General features: G+C 43.4%; 1 protein-coding gene across 2 annotated transcripts in view; it reads right to left on the bottom strand.

Moving 5' to 3' along the window:
* LOC126281541 (leucine-rich repeat-containing G-protein coupled receptor 5-like) overlaps positions 1 to 20,794 on the bottom strand; it is a 685,956-nt gene that overhangs the window by 58,122 nt on the left and 607,040 nt on the right. For both annotated transcript variants that reach the window (XM_049980596.1, XM_049980597.1), the window contains exons 20-21: positions 15,681 to 15,940; positions 196 to 632 (exon numbers count right to left, since the gene is read on the bottom strand). In XM_049980596.1, coding sequence (XP_049836553.1) covers positions 196 to 632; positions 15,681 to 15,940 — 697 coding nt within the window. The remainder of the gene's footprint in view (positions 1 to 195; positions 633 to 15,680; positions 15,941 to 20,794) is intronic.

Genomic DNA, 20,794 nt, shown 5'->3' with positions numbered 1-20,794 from the left:
TGGGCCTGAAGATGACGTTGTTACAAAGTTGAAACTATTGGCCAAAATAAAATCGAAACCTTAAATACTGCTGTAGGAATTACTTCTTTTTTAATATAGATAAAATAGGTGTCTGTACGTCTTTCAAAAACAGGCCTTACCCTCAGCAAAACAGACTGATGTCGACAGCAAGTAGTATATTTGCAGAGAGGATACCTTGGTTGTGTGTGGCGGCCCAGTATGGAGGACGGCGTAGCAGGGCGTGGTGGCGGGTTTCGTGGCTGTGGTGGCGGTGGTGAGCGCGGTCTGTGGAGGCAGCAGGGCGGCACGCTCCTCCTCCTCCGCCTCCTCCTCCAGCAGCTCAGCCTCCCCAGAGGACGGGATGGTGGTCAGCAGTCGCGGGGGCGGCGGCAGCACCTGCGGGAGGGGCGGTGCCGGCGCCGGGGGCGGCGGGGGTGGAGGAGACGGCGGCATCGGGGGCGGCAGGAAGTCGTCCAGCTGCACCGCCGCCTGGCGCGTCAGTCGTGGCCGCGGTCGCCCGGAGGCGGGGGTGGGGGTGGGGCCGGGAAGCGTGCCACCGGACGGCGGCGTCGATGTGGGCGTCGCCGACGACGTGGCTGGGGACGCGGGAACTGCGGGCGCGTTCACCAGCCCTGCAATCGTAAATGCGTCTGCCACTGCCACGAATTTGTAACCAGTACGAACATTACTGTATAAGTGCTAGTACACACATTTCATTTCCACAGGTTTCATTTGTAAGGGTTTTGCTGGGAGAGGATAGGCAATGGCATCAAATTTGTGGTTTTTGGATAATAATATCTTTGTATTCTGTAATCTTCCGTACGTAATTCAGTGTGTCCCAGGAGGAATGGTCAATAGCCCGGTAATTATGAACGCTCATTTGTAGCAAGAAACTTAATATGGACATACACACTGTTTCGAGATCGAACTCATTAAACCCACATTTGTAAGTGACCCACACATGTCTTACCTAACTCATCGCTTTGAGTTTCTTTGCTCGGGATGTCTTTCTACCGTTAAACTATCATGTTGGACTGCCAGTTGTTCATGGCGTGTTGCGAGTGTAGTAGTGCGAGGAACTGAGAATTAATCAGAGAGAAGCGTAGCTTAATAGTATTTGTACACGCTGTGGCTAAACTGCCACGCATCTGCGCTAACGAAGAATGTGCAGAAACGGTGTACGTTTACGGCTTCTGCCGTTACAGTGCCGGCCGCGGTGGCCGAGCGGTTCTAGGCGCTTCCGTCTGGAACCGTGCGACTCCTACGGTCGCAGGTTCGAATCCTGGCTCGGGCATGTGTGCGATGCCCTTAGGTTAGTTAGGTTTAAGTAGTTCTAAGTTCTAGGGGACTGATGGCCTCAGATGTTAGGTCACATAGTGCTCAGAGCTGCTGGCGAAGAATACCATTGTCGCTTTCCGACACCTCGAATTCCTATTCGTAGAGTGTTTACAGGTGTTTTGACTACATTCCTTGAAACAGGTAGTCTTCCAAGTTCCCATTTTTCTTCTGAACGTGTAGTTCAACAACCTGAGCAGGAATAGCAGCACAATGTTGAAATGGCGCAGCGGAGTTCTACTAAGAGTACACGGTGACTTTCTGAACGTGTCTGACAGACACATCTCTGGCGATCACTACAGGTGAAAAACTTGCGCCCATTTCACATGAACCCTGTCCACAGTCTTCACATCGCCAACAATGCCACACAATTTCAGCTCTGTCTCTTGTTAAATGTAAATCGTCATATGATTGCACTAGCACTATTCACTGATGAAGTGACATTTACACTGAATGGAATCACAAACACACGTAATAATCATCGATGATCGTAACAAAATCCACGCGCTACAATGGAAACAAATTTCCAAGTTTGTTTTTCCATCAAAGTGTGATGCGGCATGATTTGTAAGTTATCGATAGATCCAGTCACTTTAGAAGGGCGAATAGGGAACAGAATTACTTGCATTTTTTGGCAACTTCCTTGGTTGAACACCGTTGGGATCTTCCTTTGGCCACACGGACTGCGATGTACTTGCAGCATGATGGAGCCCCTCCACATTTTACCGTCCTCAGCCTAATCGCTGGACTGATCATGGCGGTACAATTAAATGGCCATCAAGGTCGCCAGACCTTAAGTCATTAAATTTTCGTTAGCAGGGCTGGATGAATTTTGAGGTGTATAAACGAAATGTGAGTGTGCGAGATGAACTACTTGGTCACGTCTTTCACACCTTCCACGTTGCCTCCCTAATTAGGGAACGTGCAGAGGCACTCAGACAAGCAAGAAACGTTCTCCAAAGAACACACAAATGCAATGAAGTTGACCATGGGATATTCGAACAGTTATTGTGAAATGTACAACAGCTGTAATGTGACGTGTACGATAATGCTTAGAAGTGAATGTGTTAAGAATACGCATTTTTCAATCGATACAGTGTAAAGCGCATTTTGTAATGTTTACTAACTGTAGCACATGGTATATGTGTAAAGCTGACAGTGTACTCAATAATATAGAAAATAAATAACAATGTACGTCACGTGTGTTCTATCTAGGAATCGTGAATGGGTGTATATCCATGTGGAGTATTTTGCTTCAAGTGATAATTCCTGTCATATCCCTGAACACCGACAATTTCTCCCGGGACGTCCCGTACAGTATTTGTTGCACCGAGAACCTAAGTATACTGTAGCTTTGAATTTTTGCATAGTTCTGAGTTGCTTGTAATATCGACCCCTTGCCGCCTTTCTGACGCCATACATTCTATTGTGTTTATCTTTTGAATTGTTTGCCTCAGGTTCTCTGCACTGTGTGCGTTTATTGGCAATGGGATCAGCACCCCATTGTGTGTCTAAGCCGGCATCTCTGTACGATTGCTTGTTTACAGGCGATTTGTTTCAGTGTGAGTTGACCTCGAGTGTATCAACTTTTGTTGTAACTGCCAAAGACATTCAGACATTAAACAAACCTGCCAGAATGTCTGTGGTGGTGCCAGGGGTGGTATGCATAAACTTTTAACCTTCAGTGATAGATGCACTTTCTAGAACAACTACATTATTTTGATTTTGTATCAAGAACCCTGCAAGCTACTTATTTTGTACCGCTAAATGATACTTCATATTAATCCACATTTTTTCTTTCCACCTTTTAAGCGTAATTTCAGACTGTAAACGTATATATTTCGTCATTTTATTGTAAACACTATCTGCCAACACTTTCTTGGAATATTGTAGCGCAGATTTACTGCAAATCATTTAAAAACAATATCGTAAAGAACTGCAGCAACAGGTTGGGAAAAGGATTTTTATTACGTATAATAGCAATATAATACAGACATAGCACCAACACCGAGAGAGTGCACAGACAGGAACTGCAAATTAAAAGTGAGTGAGATCAGACGTATGTAATCGCGAAAGCGGGTGCAAAACTTAGTCTACAGATTTCGTGGTGATAAAATGTTGGGCAAGGCATTGTGAAGATAACGAGCAATAGTGTGAGCCATAGTACTCCACGTATTTGGGAATAGTTTCAAAAGTATTAATTGAGAAAGAGTGCTACGTCGTCGTATATATTTAATTTTTCTTATGAATGAGTAGAAGAGGCTGTTGCCTAACAAATGTCGTCACCAAATCATCACCCCTTGCCCACAACAATTCTACTTCAAAATAAGACTACAATTTCAAAAATTTAGAACGTAAAAGACTTGCGTGCGTATCAGAATCAGCAGAATTCTACAGTTTACCTGACAGTGTTGATTAATCTTGTAAATTCAACTAATTTTAGTGAATTTTTTGAAAAAGAGAATTATTAATCACTTAAATCGGACGTTTGTCAGTAAATACTACAGTACATAATTTATTTCAACGGTGATACATAATTATATGTATTTATTTGTGTGATTCTCGGCTTTCGGACGTTCGGCGTTGCCTGCGTCCATTGTAGCTGATTGTTACGTATTCAGTGTTCGTCCATTGTCTTCCAGGTAATGAGTTTTGTTTATTGAAAGGAAATGAGCGCTAAATCCCGAAAACAGTAATTATTATAGTGAAGTAACGCTCCTCTATCACTGCTGTATCACGTGTCACAGTGAATGAAATTTTGCTTCTGAATTATTACAGAGTGTTCAGTGTTATGCGAATTAACGTTCAGTGATTTTACAACGTATCGCATTTTCCGCTGAGCTCTCTCGCGTATGCATTGATTTTCACTGCCTACAAGAGTTTCAGTAATTATTACGTGAATTCTCATTTTCACACAACATAATCAGTTTCACAAGTTTTGCTCAGACATGAGCTGGAGACAATATTATTTCATTAGGCAACTTTAGTTTTGTTAAATTTCAGTTAAAATTAATCGTGTTCTCGCTAGCTATTCGATATCACTTAACATAATTACTTTGTAGGAGGTGGTGACCCGCAGGTCGTAGATATTTGAAAAATGTCATGTTTACCTTTTTAAATCTTCATGTAAGCAGCCATCGGTCTACAGCCCATCATCAAGTTCTTATGTGCACTTATAGCATCATATTATTAGAATACAAAAGCACTGTCGTCAGGTACTAAAATCATTAATTTGTCACTGTTTCGCTTCGTAACATTAATCACATTCTCAATACAGAAACAGTTCTCGGCAATGCACTTTTTCATGTTACGTCAGCAATCGGCGTCAACGCTGTGAACGGACAGTTAAATATTTTTTCTTATCTCGATCGTTAATAGTGCAACATATTTCGTTAGCTTAATAAGTTTCAGTCGTACACTTATTCACATTCCGTCGGTACAAAATACTTCGTAGTAGATGGCTTTTCTGAAAATAACAGAACATTAGATACACGTAATGTTTAATTACCAGAGTGTGTGATTTCCTAAAATTCTCGTTTGTACAGTTTGACGTCACTGATTTCTTGCTCTACTCTACGAATGGCGTTAATACTGTACACTCACTGCGTTCAGTCACTCGCAGTACAGACCAGGTGTTTCTGCGTCACTACCCACTGCGATTCTTGGGGTTCAGTGTGGATCTGTGGCCATAAAGCTACAGCGTGTGGGATTCTGTGCATTCATCGTACCATAAATCTCATTATTTTGAAGACTAGATGCTACATTTACTTGCTCAAGCTGATTCATATCAATTGTCAAATTCAGGAATCTGTAAGATTCAAGTTGGTTGTGTTGGCAGATAACTAGCTGCGTTTTTTACTGGGTAAAGTGACACGGCAAAGGAGCACAGGTGCGGCCCCTCGCATCAAGCGCAGCACTAAGGATGGCACCTCATTTGGGCAGGACGGTGATAGAGAACATGCCCCGTTCCGCACCGACAGCGGTCAAGTTTCTGCGCGCTTGTAGCTCGCTGACTTAAAGCTTTATAGCGGTAGCGTTGCAAACGGTGAGTTAGCAACCTTCTCTACATTTTATAAGTATTTGCAATGAAACATTTTTCAGGAAGTCCTGTCGAATGTGGGAGCCAAAGTTTGCGGTTCAACGCAATGTTTTTGCGACTGTAATTGCTATGTACCGATGTAAGGCGCTTCCACACCCAGCATATTTCCAGTTTCTTTTGTGAAAAGCATTCACTGGGAGCAAAGAAACACTTAAAAACTCATGTAACAGTCTATATAAGACGTCTAGAATACCAACAAAAATAGAGCAAGTCAAGAGCTCAAAGTCTGTGACGATGATTACTTCTGCAATGTTTAATGCTTACAAAGGTGCAAGCTTGGAACGCATTAGGTCTATAGAGACACGCTAAGCAGTCGAATTTATTTATTAGTAACCATGTAACAGTCGTTGAGTCATGGAAGTTCGTTATGCGGAAAATGGAGAATTATCAAAGATAGATGAACCACGGCTATGTCGTGCGAGAGTGCTACTACCTCTCTCTCTCTGTCTTACACACACACACACACACACACACACACACACACCGTCTCTCTCTCTCTCTCTCCCACTCACTCACTCACTCTCTCTCTCTCACTTGTCTTCTAATGTGTCTCTCTGCCTTGTATTCTCATATATCTTACCTCCTTTTTATTTATTTTTACTTTTATTTATTTATTTATTTTTTGTCTGGCTTTACCGCCACCTCGAATTCCTCTTCTGCGCTAACCTTTTCATCTCAGAGTAGCATTTGCACAGTAGCACTTGCACCCTACGTCCTCAGTTATTTCCCTACAGTTTTTATCATCTATGGCTCCCTCTGGTACCAGAGAGGTTATTCCCTGATTTCTTAAGACATGTCCAATCATCCTGCCGCCTCTTGTTGTTAGTGTTTCCCATATGTTCCTTGCTTCGACGATTCTGCGGAGAACCTCGTCATTCCTTCTCTCATCAGTACACGTGATTTTCAACATTCTTTTGTATCACCCTATCTCAAATGCTTCGATTCTCTTGTGTTCCGGTTTTCCCACAGTCCATATTTCACTATCGTGCTATGCTGTGCTGCAAAAGTACATTCTGAGAAATTTGTTCCTATGTTTGACACTACTTGACTTCCCTTGGACAGGAACGCCTTTTTTAAAAGTACTGGTCTGCTTTCTATGTCCTCCTTGCTCCGTTCGTCATGAGTTATTTCGCTGCCTAAGTAGCAGTCGCTATTCCCATTTTTGCTGTTTCTCATTATCTTCGTCTTTCTTCGATTTACTCTCAGTATATACTATTTATTCATTAGACTGTTCATTTCATTCAAGAGAACTTGTAAATCTTCTTCACTTTCACTGAGAACGCTAATGTCATTAGCGAATCTTATCGTTGATATCCTTTCACCTTGAATATTAATCCCACTCTTCAACCTTTCTTTTATTTCTGTCGTTACTTTTTGGATTTATAGATTGAAGAGTAAAGGTTAAAAACAGCATCCCTGCCTTACACAGTTTTTAATCCCACCACATCGTTCTTGTTCTTCCGATCTTATGGTTCACTCTTGGATGTTGTGCAAATTGTATATTAGACGTATTTTCCTAAAGGTTACCCGTATTTACTCAGAATTTCGAACATCTTACCCATTTGGACTTACAGAATGCTTTCTCTAGATCGACAGATCCTATGTGTGGTTATTTTTCTTCAGTCTTGCTTCCATTATCAAGTGCAACTCTCTGATGCCTTTTTCTTTCCTAAAGTCAAACTGATCATCATCTAACAGATCATCAATTTTTTTTCATTTCTCTATATTATCCTTATCAGCAGCTTAGATGCGTGGCTGTTAAGCTAATTGTACAATAGTTCTCGCACTTACAGGTGGTAGCCAAAAATCTGAAAATACGTAAAACACAACACATTACCGTTTCAGTCGTCTCGGAACTTGTGGATATAAGTTCTGTACGGTTTTTAAGGGAACTTTATACCAATCTCATTACAATGCAATGCAAAATACAGGCACCGCTGATGGAAGAGAACAGCGACCATGCACCCTCCTTTCCAACATAGACTACAAAAGGCTCACTAATATTACGTCTGGCGGCTGGGGGGGGGAGGGGGGGGAGGGGGGGATGTGACAATTCTCCCCCGTGCTCAGATACCCAGTCCTGGACGATGGGAGCAGTCCTGTCGTCCTGGAATACAGTGTCACCTTGGCGATGGATCTCATGAGCTAAAATTGTCGTATAGCCATTGATAGCAATGGAACCTGGCATTGAACGTGTGTGGTCACGGAATACCACGATATGGCTGCAGAAATCATCGCCGAATCCCCTCTACGTTTCTCTCTTGAGGGGTAATCTCAGCCAAAGACTTTCTTCTATTGCTCCATAATGCAGGTCTTATGTCTCCGGCACCACGTTTTCCTGTTACGGATATTAGGATCACTGATGAGTGGTTTTGTAATCCCTGCTCGCCCTGGAGTTCCTGTGTTGTAAAGCTCCCTTCTTGTTGTTTTGGTGCTCACAGTGTTCGCCAGTGTAACATTCAGTTCTGCAGTAAGTTTTGCAGTTCTCGTCTTCTTATTTTTCGTCACAATCCTCTTCAATGACCGTCTTCCACGAACACTCAACACACACTTTCGACCACTTTGTGAAAGTCTTGTCTCAGAATTTCCGTCTGTCCATGTGTAATCCAGGTGAAATCTTCCCATGTCTCCTGGTCTTATCGAAATATACCTCATTATCTTGTGATTGTCGAACAGAATATTCGCTATTACCATCTGTAGTTACTTCCAGAGCTCAGTTAACTTTTCTCCTGTCTCATTCCTACTGCAAAGCCTTATCCTGCCTTAATCGTTTCTTCTGTTCCTTCCCCTATAACCATGTTCAAATCCCCCACAATGATTACCTATTCTTCTCCCTTTATATACTGAATTAGCCGTTCAATATCCTAATATACTCTCTCTATCTCTTCGTCTTTTGCTTGTGATGTCGGCATGTATAACGGAACTGTCGCCGTCGGAACTGGTTTGCTTTCGGTTCTAATAAAAACAACCCTATTACTGACCTGTTCACAGTAGCTGACTGTCTGCTCTACCTCCCTTTTAATAACAAATCCTAGTGTCGTTATAGCATTTTTTGCTGCTGTTGACATTATCCTATATTCGGCTGACCATGACTTCTTATCTTCTTTCAGTTTCACTTCAACGAACCCAACTACATCATGACTGAGGCTTTGCTTTTCGCTTTTTACATATTCGTCTCTTTCTAATCCTTCAAACTTATGGCTGCTCCTATTCCTATAATGTTATTGTTTGTTTCGTTGTTTCATCAATTAACGTTGGTTTCCTCCCCCTCGGAAGTTTCCTCTCAGAGATCCGAATATCGGACTGGCCGCGAACAGAGAGATCATCTTTAACTTTTCCAGTTACAGGCCACATGTCCTCTGGATACACGTTACGTACGGTGCAGTCACCTTCATGTAACCACCGCCTATACTCGACGTCAGCTTGCAGTAAATACTCACAGATGGCATGTGGCAGCAGCAGCAGTGCAGGGTATATGAAACGTCTTGGGGAGACGCCGAGATCGTGCAGTCTTGCCATACGCGAAAACTGAGTGATTTATCTAAGACGAAAAATGACATGATCATTGGATTTCGGGCCAAGGATAGAAGTATTTCTGAAATGACTAAGTTCTTAAACCGTTCAATTGCCGCCGTGGCTAAAATATACCGTCCATGACAAAATGGCGCCATCGAAAACAGGCGGCGAGGCAAGTGGGATGCCTACAGACCGTATGTGACAGAACTGAATAACGACTGCGAAGATGTGTACGAGTGAACTAATGTGCAACTATTGAGCTACTAGCCACCCACATGAACCTAGGGGCTAACAATAGTGTTTACTCAACGATCGTTCAGCGAATGTGGTTGCGTATGGGCCTTCGCAGCACGCAGGTGCCTGGTTACATATACATCTACATGTACATCTACATCCATACTCCGCAAGCCACCTTACGGTGTGTGGCGGAGGATACCTTGAGTACCTCTATCGGTTCTCCCTTCTATTCCAGTCTCGTGGAAAGAAGGATTGTCGGTATGCTTCTGCGTGGGCTCTAATCTCTCTGATTTTATCCTCACGGTCTTTTCGCGAGATATACGTAGGAGGGAGCAATATACTGCTTGACTCTTCGGTGAAGATATCTTTTCGAAACTTCAACAAAAGCCAGTACCTAGCTACTGAGCGTCTTTCCTGCAGAGTCTTCCCCTGGAGTTTATCTATCATCTCCGTAACGCTTTCGCGATTACTAAATGATCCAGTAACGAAGCGCGCTGCTCTCCGTTGGATCTTCTCTATCTCGTCTATCAACCCTATCTGGTACGGATCCCACACTGCTGAGCAGTATGCAAGCAGTTGGCGAACAAGCATACTGTAACCTACTTACTTTGTTTTCGGATTGCATTTCCTTAAGATTCTTCCAATGAATCTCAGTCTGGCATCTGCTTTACCGACGATCAACTTTATATGATCATTCCATTTTAATTCACTCCTAATGCGTACTCCAGATAATTTATAGAATTAACTGCTTCCATTTGCTGACCTGCTATATTGTAGCTAAATGATAAGGGATTTTTCTTTCTATGTATTCGCAACAATTAGACTTGTCTAGATTGAGATTCAATTGCCATTCCCTGCACCATGCGTCAATTCGCTGCAGATCATCTTGCTTTTCAGCACAATTTTCCATTGTTACAACCTCTGGATATACCACAGCATCATCCGCAAAAAGCCTCAGTGAACTTTCGGTGTCATCCACAGGGTCATTTATGTATATTGTGAATGGCAACGGTCCTATGACACTCCCCTGCAGCACATCTGAAAGCATTCTTACTTCGGAAGACTTTTCTCCATTGAGAATGACATGCTGCGTTCTGTTATCTAGGAACTCCTCAATCCAATCACACAATTGGTCTGATATTCCATATGCTCTTACTTTGTTCATTAAACGACTGTGGGGAACTGTATCGAACGCATTCCGGAAGTCAAGAAACACGGCATCCACCTGGGAACCCGTGTCTATGGCCCCCTGTGCTTTGGAAAAACACATTTAATATTTCGGGCTTTAGTCTTTTTCGAAACCCATGCTGATTCCTAGAGAGTAGTTCCTCATAAAAGTCATTATACTCAAACATAATACGTGTTCCAAAATTCTACAACTGATCGACGATAGAGATATAGGTCTATAGTTCTGCACATCTGTTCGACGTCCCTTCTTGAAAACAGGGATGACCTGTGCCGTTTTCCAATCCTTTGGAACGCTTCGCTCTTCTAGAGACCTACGGTACACCGCTTGAAGAAGGGGAGCAAGTTCTTCGCGTACTCTGTGTAAAATCGAACTGGTATCCCATCAGGTCCAGCGGCCTTTCCTCTTTTGAGCGATTTTAATTGTTCCTCTATCCCTCTGTCGTCTATTTCGATATCCACCATTTTGTCATCTGTGCGACAATCTAGAGAAGGAACTACAGTGCAGTCTTCCTCTGTGAAACAGCTTTGGAGAAACACATGTAGTATTTCGGGCTTTTGTCATCCTCTGCTTCAGTACCCTTTTGGTCACAGAGTGTCTGGACATTTTGTTTTGATCCACCTACCGCTTTGACATAAGACCAAAATTTTGCAGTTACAAAATGGCTCTGAGCACTATGGGACTCTGAGGTCATCAGTCCCCTAGAACTTAAAACTACTTAAATCTAACTAACCTAAGGGCATCACACACATCCATGCCCAAGGCAGGATTCGAACCTGCGACCGTAGCGGTCTCGCGGTTCCAGACTGTAGCGCCTAGAACTGCATGGCCACTCCGGCCGGCTTTCCAGTTACAGGCGACATCTCCGCGGGATACACGTTACGTACGGTGCAGTCACCTTAACGTGACCACCGCCTACACTCAACGTCAACTTGCAGTAACTACTCACAGATGGCAGGTGGCAGCAGCAGAAGTGCAGGGTATATGATACGTTTTGTGGAGACGCCGAGAACGTCCAGTCTTGCCACTATGCGAAAACTGAGTGATTTATCTGACACGAAAAATGACATGATCATTGGCTTTAGGGCCAAGGATGGAAGTATTTTCAAAACGGCTAAAATATACTGTCCATGGCAAAATGCCGCCTTCTAAAACCGGCGGCGGGGCAACTGTGGTGACTACAGGCCTTGTATGGCACAATTGAATGGTGTGCTGAGAAGACGTGTACGAGTGAGCAAATGTACAACTGTTGAGCAACTAACCACCCAGATGAATCAAGGGGCTACGAACAGTTTTTCCTCAACTATCATTCAGCGGACGTTGCTGCGTATGGGCCTCTGCAGCAGGCAGCCGCCCGGTTACATATACCCATTCGGACTGCTGTTCTTCGGCGACAAAGATTGGAATTTGCACGGCAATATTGCAGTTGGATGCGCACTGAGTCGCGACAGAGGCGTTTTTAGATGATCCACGTTTTATGCTCCATCGGATAGATGGCCGTTGGCGTGTACGACTTTTTGAAACGACTGGAAGCTAACACGGTGCAACGATCGTCGGAAGAGTCCAGGACAGAGCCATTCCTTGAGTGGTTTCGTCAGTCTGGAGTGCACAAAGGATCAACACTACTATGCATCTATCCTTGAGGACCATGTCCACCCTTAGATGCAGTTCTTTGAACGGCAGCACAATGGCATTTATCAGCTGGACATTGTAATGTGTCATACAGCTCGCAGTGTCCATGCGCACCGGAATAAGTTACCTGTACTTCCCTGGCCACCAAACTTCCCAGATTTAAACCAAATCGGGATTCGGTGGGACCACCTCGATCGAGCTGTTGGTGCCATAAATCCTCAACCGAGAATCCTAGTGCAGCAGACCGCAGCTCTGGAGTCAGTACGGTGCCACATCCCTGTCGGTACGTTCCAGAACCCCATTGACACTCTTTCCGCACGTCTTGCAGCAGTCAGCGATGCAAAAGTTATTCACGTTTTTGACACGTGGTGACATTAATGTAACTGGATGTCGTACGTTTTTCATGGAGTACTTCGCAATGCTTTCTGCATACTGATTCCATAGGTAATTTGTTCGAAGCTGATTTTTGCAGCTTTTAGGGGCACCATCTCACCCCGAGGTGAGTATATCGAGAGGTTGATACAACGGAAAATTGCACTGAAACGCCGGAGGATCTGCTACGAACTGACGCATGGTCCACGGAATGGCAATTGAATCTCAATGTAGACAAGTGTAATGCGCTGCGAATACACTGAAAGAAAGATCCTTTATGATTTAGCTACAATATAGCACGTCAGCAACTGGAAGCAGTTAATTCCATAAATTATCTGGGAGTAGGCATTAGAAGTGATTTAAAATGGAATGACCATATAAAATTAATCGTCGGTAGAGCAGATGCCAGACAGATTAATTGGAAGAGTCCTAAGGTAACGCAATCCGAAAACAAAGGAAGTAGGTTACAGTACGCTTGTTTTCCCACTGCTTGAATACTGCTCACCGGTGTGGGATCCGTACCAGATAAGATTGATAGAGAATATCCAACGGAGAGCAGCGCGCTTCGTTACAGGATCATTTAGAAATCGTGAAAGTGTGACGGAGATGATAAACTCCAGTGGAAGACAATAATATTATCTTGGAACTCTTCCATGTGGTCCGTGTTTGCATAGAAAAACAGTAATATCAAAAATTGAGTCCGCCTTGACGCAAAACACCTTGTACTCGTTTATTTCTTTATCATCCCAAACTAGTTTCGGCGACAAATATCACCATCATCAGTTGTGAAATATAGATTTCTATCGATACTTTCATACGATTTATTGTATGTTACAGCATGTTTTAAGCAATTACTGACGCTGTTTGCGACATATTTTCTGTGCTCTTTTTTTCTGTTGCCGTCTTTTTCCTCACTCTTTACATGGTTGCAGATGACATGATGTGTGCTAAGTAAGAAGATGGCAACAGAAAAAACGAGCACAAAAAATATGTCGCAAAGAGCGCCAATAAATGCTTAAAACATGCTGTAACATACAATAAATAAGGTAGTATGAAAGTATCAATAGAAAACTATATTTCAAAAGAGGAATAATAAAAATATAATGATGTTTTATTGTGTTTGTATAACGATGGCATTTTATGCATGTTTTAGATTAAAAAAAAACACTGATGATGGTGATATTTGTCACCGAAACTAGTTTGGGATAACAAAGAAATAAATGAATAGCAAGGTGTTTTGCATCAAGACTCAGTTTCTGATGTTACTGTTTTCCAGTGGAAGACTCTGCAAGAGAGACGCTCAGTAGCTCGGTACGGGCTTTTGTTGAAGTTTTAAGAACATACATTCTCCGGGGAGTCAAGCAGTATATTGCTCCCTCCTACGTATATCTCGCGAAGAGACGATGATGATAAAATCAGAGAGATTAGGGCCCACACAGAGGCATACCGATAATCTTACAATACGAGACTGCAATAGAAGGGTGACCCCATAGAGGTACTCATAGTCATGTGGCTTGCGGAGTATTGATGTAGATGTAGATGTAGAGGTAACAGAGTATCTTGAGACTTTGCTTCCTCCTCCGCTTTCTTTGACTACGTCTTTGGCAGAAAGAGGATGACATCCTACGTCGGAAGCCTTCGGCCGTCGTAGGTAAGATTTTTGTTCAAATTTTATGCTGTGGCTCGATTAGAACCCAAGACCTTGGACGTTTTGATTACTAGTCAAATGCATCATCCCTAAGCCTCTCAGTCTCATTTTTACGTTATCACTTTAGCTGTCTCTCTTGCTGTAACCGAGTTCATCTTAAACTCTTTCTCTCTCGCTGCCTCTCTATGACTCTTTCTTTCTCGTAGTGACTTGCTCGTACCCATTCATGGTGTGTCTGCCTCTCATTCACTCTCACTGTTTCTGTCTCTAACGTCGTCTCTGTCTTCCACTTTCAAAACTTCTTTCCTTTCTTCAGTCTCACTCTCTCCCACTCTACCTCTTTTACTCTCACTGTGTCTGTCACACTCTTTCACTCGCTCTCTCTGCTGCTGTTTCGCTCTAATTCTCTTTCTCTCACGCCCTTCCTCTTTCTCTGCCTCTGGCTGTCTATCTGTCCATCTACATGTCTTCTTCAGTTTCTCTGCATTTTATTCTCATTCTCTCCCCATGTCTAGCTCTATCTGTAACGGTCTCTCTCATCATAGCTTTTGTTATGCTCTCTCTCTCTCTCTCTCTCTCTCTCTCTCTCTCTCTCTCTCTATCTCTCTCCCTCTCTCTATTTTTCTTTTCTCTCATTCTCGCTGTGTCTCTCTCGTTCTTTCAGTATCACTGTGTGTGTGTGTGTGTGTGTGTGTGTGTGTGTGTCTCTTTCCCTCTCATTATATGTGTGTATCTCTCTGCCTTATGCCTCTTTGGGCATCACTGTCTCTATTTCTCTGTTTCTGTTGCTCTCACTTTCATCTACTGTCTCACTCTCTCGCCCCCTCTCTCTCCCTTCTCTCTTTCCCCCTCTCTCCCCACTCTCTCTTTCTTTCTCTCTATTTTTCCCTCATTCCCACTCTCTCTCTCTCTCTCTCTCTCTCTCTCTCCCTCTCTCTCATTCTTTCAGTATCATTGTGTGTGTGTGTGTGTGTGTGTGTGTGTGTGTGTGTGTGTGTGTGTGTGTTTGTGTGTGTGTGTGTGTGATGCGTCGTGTGTCTCTCTCTTTCCCTCTCATTATATGTGTGTATCTCTCTGCCTTATGCCTCTTTCGGCATCACTGTCTCTATTTCTCTGTTTCTGTTGCTCTCACTTTCATCTACTGTCTCACTCTCTCCCCTCCTCACTCTCCCTACTCTCTTTCCCCCTCTCTCCCCCCCTTCTCTCTTTCTTTCTCTCTAGTTTTCCCTCATTCCCGCTGTCTCTCTCTCTCTCTCTCTCTCTCTCTCTCTCATACTTTCAGTATCACTGTGTGTGTGTGTGTGTGTGTGTGTGTGTGTGTGAGAGTGTGTCTCTTTCCCTCTCATTATATGTGTGTATCTCTCTGCAGTATGCCTCTTCCTGCATCAATGTCTCTATTTCTCTGTTTCTGTTGCTCTCACCTTCATCTACTGTCTCTCTCTCTCTCTCTCTCCCTCTGTCTCTCCTCTCTCTCCCTGCCTCTCCCCCTCTCCCTCTTTCTCGCTCACTCTCCATTTTTCCTTCATTCTCGCTGTGTCTCTCTCTCTCATTCTTTCAGTATCACTGTGTATGTGTATGTGTGTGTGTGTGTGTGTGTGTGTGAGAGAGAGAGAGAGAGAGAGAGAGAGAGAGAGAGAGAGATAGTGTGTACGTACCTGAGACAGGTGCGGCGTGCGGCAGGGAGGCGGCGGCGGTGGCGGAGGTGGCGTCGCTGGAGCGCGAGACGCGCCACGTGCTGGTGCTGGCCGAGCCGGAGGAGTCGTTGCGCGAGCTGGACAGCGTCGAGTCCTGCGACTGCTTGCGCGCCGCCAGCCACGACGTGGCGCGCTTCTTGGGCTCGAGCAGCCGCATCGCCATCGGCACGCCGTACTGGTGTGGCGGGCCCGCCTGCCGCCACGAGTCCGACCGCGACGAGCTGCGTACAGCAACCACACACACCTGCTGTCAGCACCTGCCTGGCGCCGTCCTCATACTGGATGTCAACGCCACTCAGGAAGTGAAGCGGCAAGTGCTCTGCGGAGTCACGCTGCAGAACACTTACCAACTTGGAACAACAGAACTACCATGTAGAATTTTCGCAGTGTAATTCGAACGCTTCCGTTGGGACTTGATGGCCTGTTCGGGAAAAGTTTTTTTTTTCTCTTTCTTTTTTCGAGTGCTAGGCAAGATTGCATTCTACGTTGCAGGCTGCATCGAGCAGACGTCATATTAAACACAGTTATCTAAAGTCGCTGTGCCTATTTGTTGACATTTTAATTATTAGCATTTGACTACTATGGAAGTGTGCTTTTGCAAGATACCGGTGCACGGAAAAGACTACAAAAACATATCTTTTGGAAACGATTGTTATAACGAATCTCAGTTAAGTGATCGTCAGAGGAGAAAAGTGCTTCCATACCTACAAGTGCACATGCAAGGTGAATCCAAGGAAGCTTCATATTTCCAAAAATTCTTTCAAATGAAGCGGTATAAGTTACTTACTTACACACGTAAGTGGCAACACTGCACTCTGCAACATCATTTGACGCAACAATTTATTTCGGTGTATTGCTGTGGATGAAGCTCTGTGTTCAGTGTTTACTGACAATGTATCGCCATTCCGTCGAAGAGCGCTTGTTTCTAGTGAAGCAAGAATGAATTCAGATGGTTCAAATGGCTCTGAGCACTATGGGATTTAACTTCTAAGGTCATCAGTCCCATAGAGTTTAGAACTACTGAAACCTAACCAACCTAAGGACATCACACACATCCATGCACGAGCCAGGATTCGAACCTGCGACCGTAGCGGTCGCGCGGTGATAGACTGAAACGCCTAGAACTGCTCTGCCACAACAATGAATTACTGGTTCCATAAAGACATGTCAGCAAATTTTCGTTGAACGAATTGGTGACCAGCATATACTGTCTAAATGTTCCTTACAAAAGTGAAAACCTTGGACAACAGTGAAACGGTGTTGGATCTTTATGGCGGGGAACGGCAGTCATTACCGGAAGAAAAACGATTGTTGATCTCTCCTGAAAAGTTTGTTCGGCCCTTATCTCAGGTATGTGTTATGTCACAGAGCACATGTTACAGAGCTACGAAGAAATCCGGCGTCTACCCATGCAGGCTTACTTTTGTTCGGGAAATGAATGCTAATGACAAAGACAAACGCATTACATTTTGCCGTTGGTTTGAGCAAAAAATGGTTCAAAAGGCTCTGAGCACTCTGGTACTTAACTGCTGAGGTCATCAGTCCCCTATACCGTAGAACTACTTAAACCTAACTAACCTAAGGACATCACGCACATCCATGCCCGAGGCAGGATTCGAACCTGCGACCTAGCGGTCGCGCGGTTCCAGACTGCAGCGCCTAGGTGGTTTGAGCAGTTCATTCCTCAGAGGCCAGGTTTAGTGATGAGGCGCGGTTCTATCTCTCTGGCTATGTAAATTCTTAGAATCACGTTCATGGTGTAATGAAAATCCACAAGCAGTAGTCGAGCATCCCCTGCATTCACAAAACATTCGCATGTTCTGTGCAGCATGTCAGCGTCACAGATCAATTTTTTTCTAGTCTACTATGACAAGTGTAGTTTATATCGATATATTTCGGGAATTTGCCAGTCAGATGGACGATCAAGGACTTACCCTCGGCTGATGTTTGTTTGTAGGGCCTCTTTCGAGTGGGACAACCTGTATAATTGTATATTACAGGGGCTGCTGTGATACTTAAGTTACAAGGCAAACATTGAGATGATATTCGTATTCTTCCGAAACCTTGTGCAGCAAGTCGGCGATGATGGACCTGCGATACGCTGACATAGATGTGCCAAAGGTTACGGCAGGGATGAGGTAAACACTTTGACATAGCCGCATAAGAAAATTACAAGGGGCTACATCTGGCGATGGTGTTGGTCATATGCACCACACTGACAGCACCTGCACAGCCGAGACATTATCAAGGCATATTTGTGTTTAGGTACCCATACAGCCGAGTAAAAGTGAGGCAGTGCACCGTCTCGTTGGAAGATGTCGATGGAATGTTCTTGCAACTGAGGCAGAAATCTGAAATGAAGCATCTTGAGGTAAGCGAAAGCTTGCAACCGTTTTCCCTACGAAAAAGAAGGGGACGTAAATGTTCTCCATCAACACTGCGCGAAATACATTGAAATGTGGAGAACCTCTTTCATGTTCGATGGGGAAATGGGGTTTTTCTGTTGCTGGGAAATGAGCATTGTGTCAGTTAACTTGACCATCAGTAGGAAACGATGCTTCGTCACTAAGAATTAACATCTTTGACATGTCGTTGTGACTGTCCATCCTTACCAACGTCTCGGTGAAGAAATCAGATCGTGCCGCATAATCCCCTGGAGTGAGCGCCTGAACCAGCTGTAATACGTACAGTTTAATACGAAGGAGTTTAAACTGGTTTTTACGGAAATTTGTCGGATTTGAAGCTTACGACTTGCACTACGTGGTGATTTCTGTGGGCTTTCCTGGCGTCCTTTTCAAACGCGATCACCATTTTATTACGGCACAAGATGTGGATGAGGTTTTTGACTTTGCAGATTGCTTATCAGGCGTTAATGGAGAATCCGCTTGATGACTCCCGGTGAAAGAGTGTGCGAAATTCCCTCTGAACAGCGGTTACCGATTCCGTTTTTGCGAACTGAAGGGCACACTAGCTTTTCTGTTCTATGTATGCCCTGATGTCCACGAGTAATTTTTGGCGACAGCAGCCTGCAGCAAAAGATTTACTCCCATATGGAAAAAAAAACGTCCCGAGATACTCTGTTAACAGGTTAAAGCCTGAAGCGAATGTGTTCTACCGATTAATCTGTATGAATTTTTGAACGTGTATACTTATTTTTTGCTCGCCTTGTATGTAGATGGGAATATCAACCTTTCGGAATTTTTCAGAGCACCAAAGTCTGTCATCCAGTTACCACGAAGAAGAGAAACCATGGGCTGAGATAATTTTGAAAAGTAAGGAAGAAAACAACGTTCAAAAATAAATTTTAATTACTATCTTCATAGGTAATCGGAATAGAACGTTTTCAAAACTTAAGAAATTGCGTTGGATTTCCCATCGGACAAAACTTCTTAATTCCTGATTTGTCCGAAACATTGTTGGAGTATCGGCAGTATCCTTGTATTTAAAAATTTTATAATCCTGAAATCCCTAGTGGAATACCTCTGCAACATCGGTTTGTGAAAAATAATTTTGCATTTTTTTTTATCAATGACCGACATTAACATATCTTACAAATTCATATACTAAACAGCATTTATTAGATACAAATATTTACATAACCCACGTGATGAAGTAGGTATAGTACTTCGAAATCGACCTTTATTGATGTTGAAGTAAAACAATGGCAAATTACAAAATTTCATTTCCTTAAAATTACCGAGGATAGAAAGAAACTAACCCACATCAAACTGGAAATACTTCTTACATTTGTACGCACAACGTTTGAAACTGAGACTGCGTTTTCTGTAACAATGTGTGTGTAGAAATGAACTTTGGAAGAAACTTTAATTTCTACGCCAGAGCGGTGTTTATAGTCAGACCTCTGTCTCCATCTATATGTGCTATCCCAGCTGTACGAATACTTCCCCACGGATTGACTCAAAGCTTAAACGCGGCCCCATTCCTCAGTTACTGCGCCAAGTTCCGCAGAGATACGCCTTTGGATGTTTACCAGATCTGTTGAAAGAGATACTGAATGTGAGAACATCAAATAAAGTATTATTCAGAAACGACAGTGGGACTTATTTACACGCTCTACTTTTCGAGCAACCATTCTACGACATAACACCAAATTACTCATATCACTGACATCGATTTGTACTGCAACATTGGAACGTAGACTATGTTCGTTCGAACACATTGAAACCTCCCAAATAAACATACGTTGACACATAAGCAGGAGGTATTATGAAGATCTCTTTCTTTTGAGGTATAAATTGCTTTTTATTCACACTAAGTAATGAGTACTATCGACAGAGGATCCAAATTCATTCCATATTTCTAGTTTTACAGAAGGCGCTCGATGTCATTTCTCAAAAGGGGCTTCCAGTCAATCGGCGTGCCTGTGCAGTATCGTCTCAATCGTGCGGCTGAATTCGTGATTTCCTGCAGAAAGGTGCAGTTCGTAGTAACTATAGGAACTCACTTAAGATTTCCCCAAGGGCCTTCCTCTGTTTTTAATATATGTAAGAGATTGGACTGTTTGCAAATCACGTTGTCGCTTGCTGTCTAGTGAAGTCAACAGAAGATCAAAACGAACTGCATAATGATCTGGACAAGATACCTGCATGGTGCGAAAAGTAGCAACTGATCCTAAACAATAAGAAGTGTGCGGTCCTGCACTAGGGCACTAACAAAAGTCAGTTAAATTACCGTGTACACAAATTTATAGGTAACATATACGGATTACGTTTACGAATAACTTAAACTGAAACCATCAAATAGAAAATATTGTGGGGAAGATGAACCAAAGGCTACGTTTCATAGGCAGAAAGGAGGTGCAACAAATTTACTAAACGGACCGCCTATTCTACATTTCTGCCTACTCCTCTGGAGTTTTAGTGGGCAGTATGAGGTCCTTTGCAGCTATGATTGACGAAGGACATCAAAAAAGTTCAAAGAAGAGCAACTCCTCCTGTGTTAGCTCGAAATGAGGAACAGAGTGTCACCGATACGATAAGCTAGTCGAGGCGGCAATCATTAAGAGAAAGTCGTTTTCCGTTACGGTGCTATTTTTTAGTTATGTGCTTGTTTTA

Source organism: Schistocerca gregaria, chromosome 7 (assembly GCF_023897955.1).
Source record: "Schistocerca gregaria isolate iqSchGreg1 chromosome 7, iqSchGreg1.2, whole genome shotgun sequence".
In the NCBI taxonomy this organism is placed as follows: Eukaryota; Metazoa; Arthropoda; class Insecta; order Orthoptera; family Acrididae; genus Schistocerca; species Schistocerca gregaria.
The sequence above is the reverse complement of the archived record's forward strand: the minus strand, read 5'-3'. Positions and strand labels throughout refer to the sequence as shown.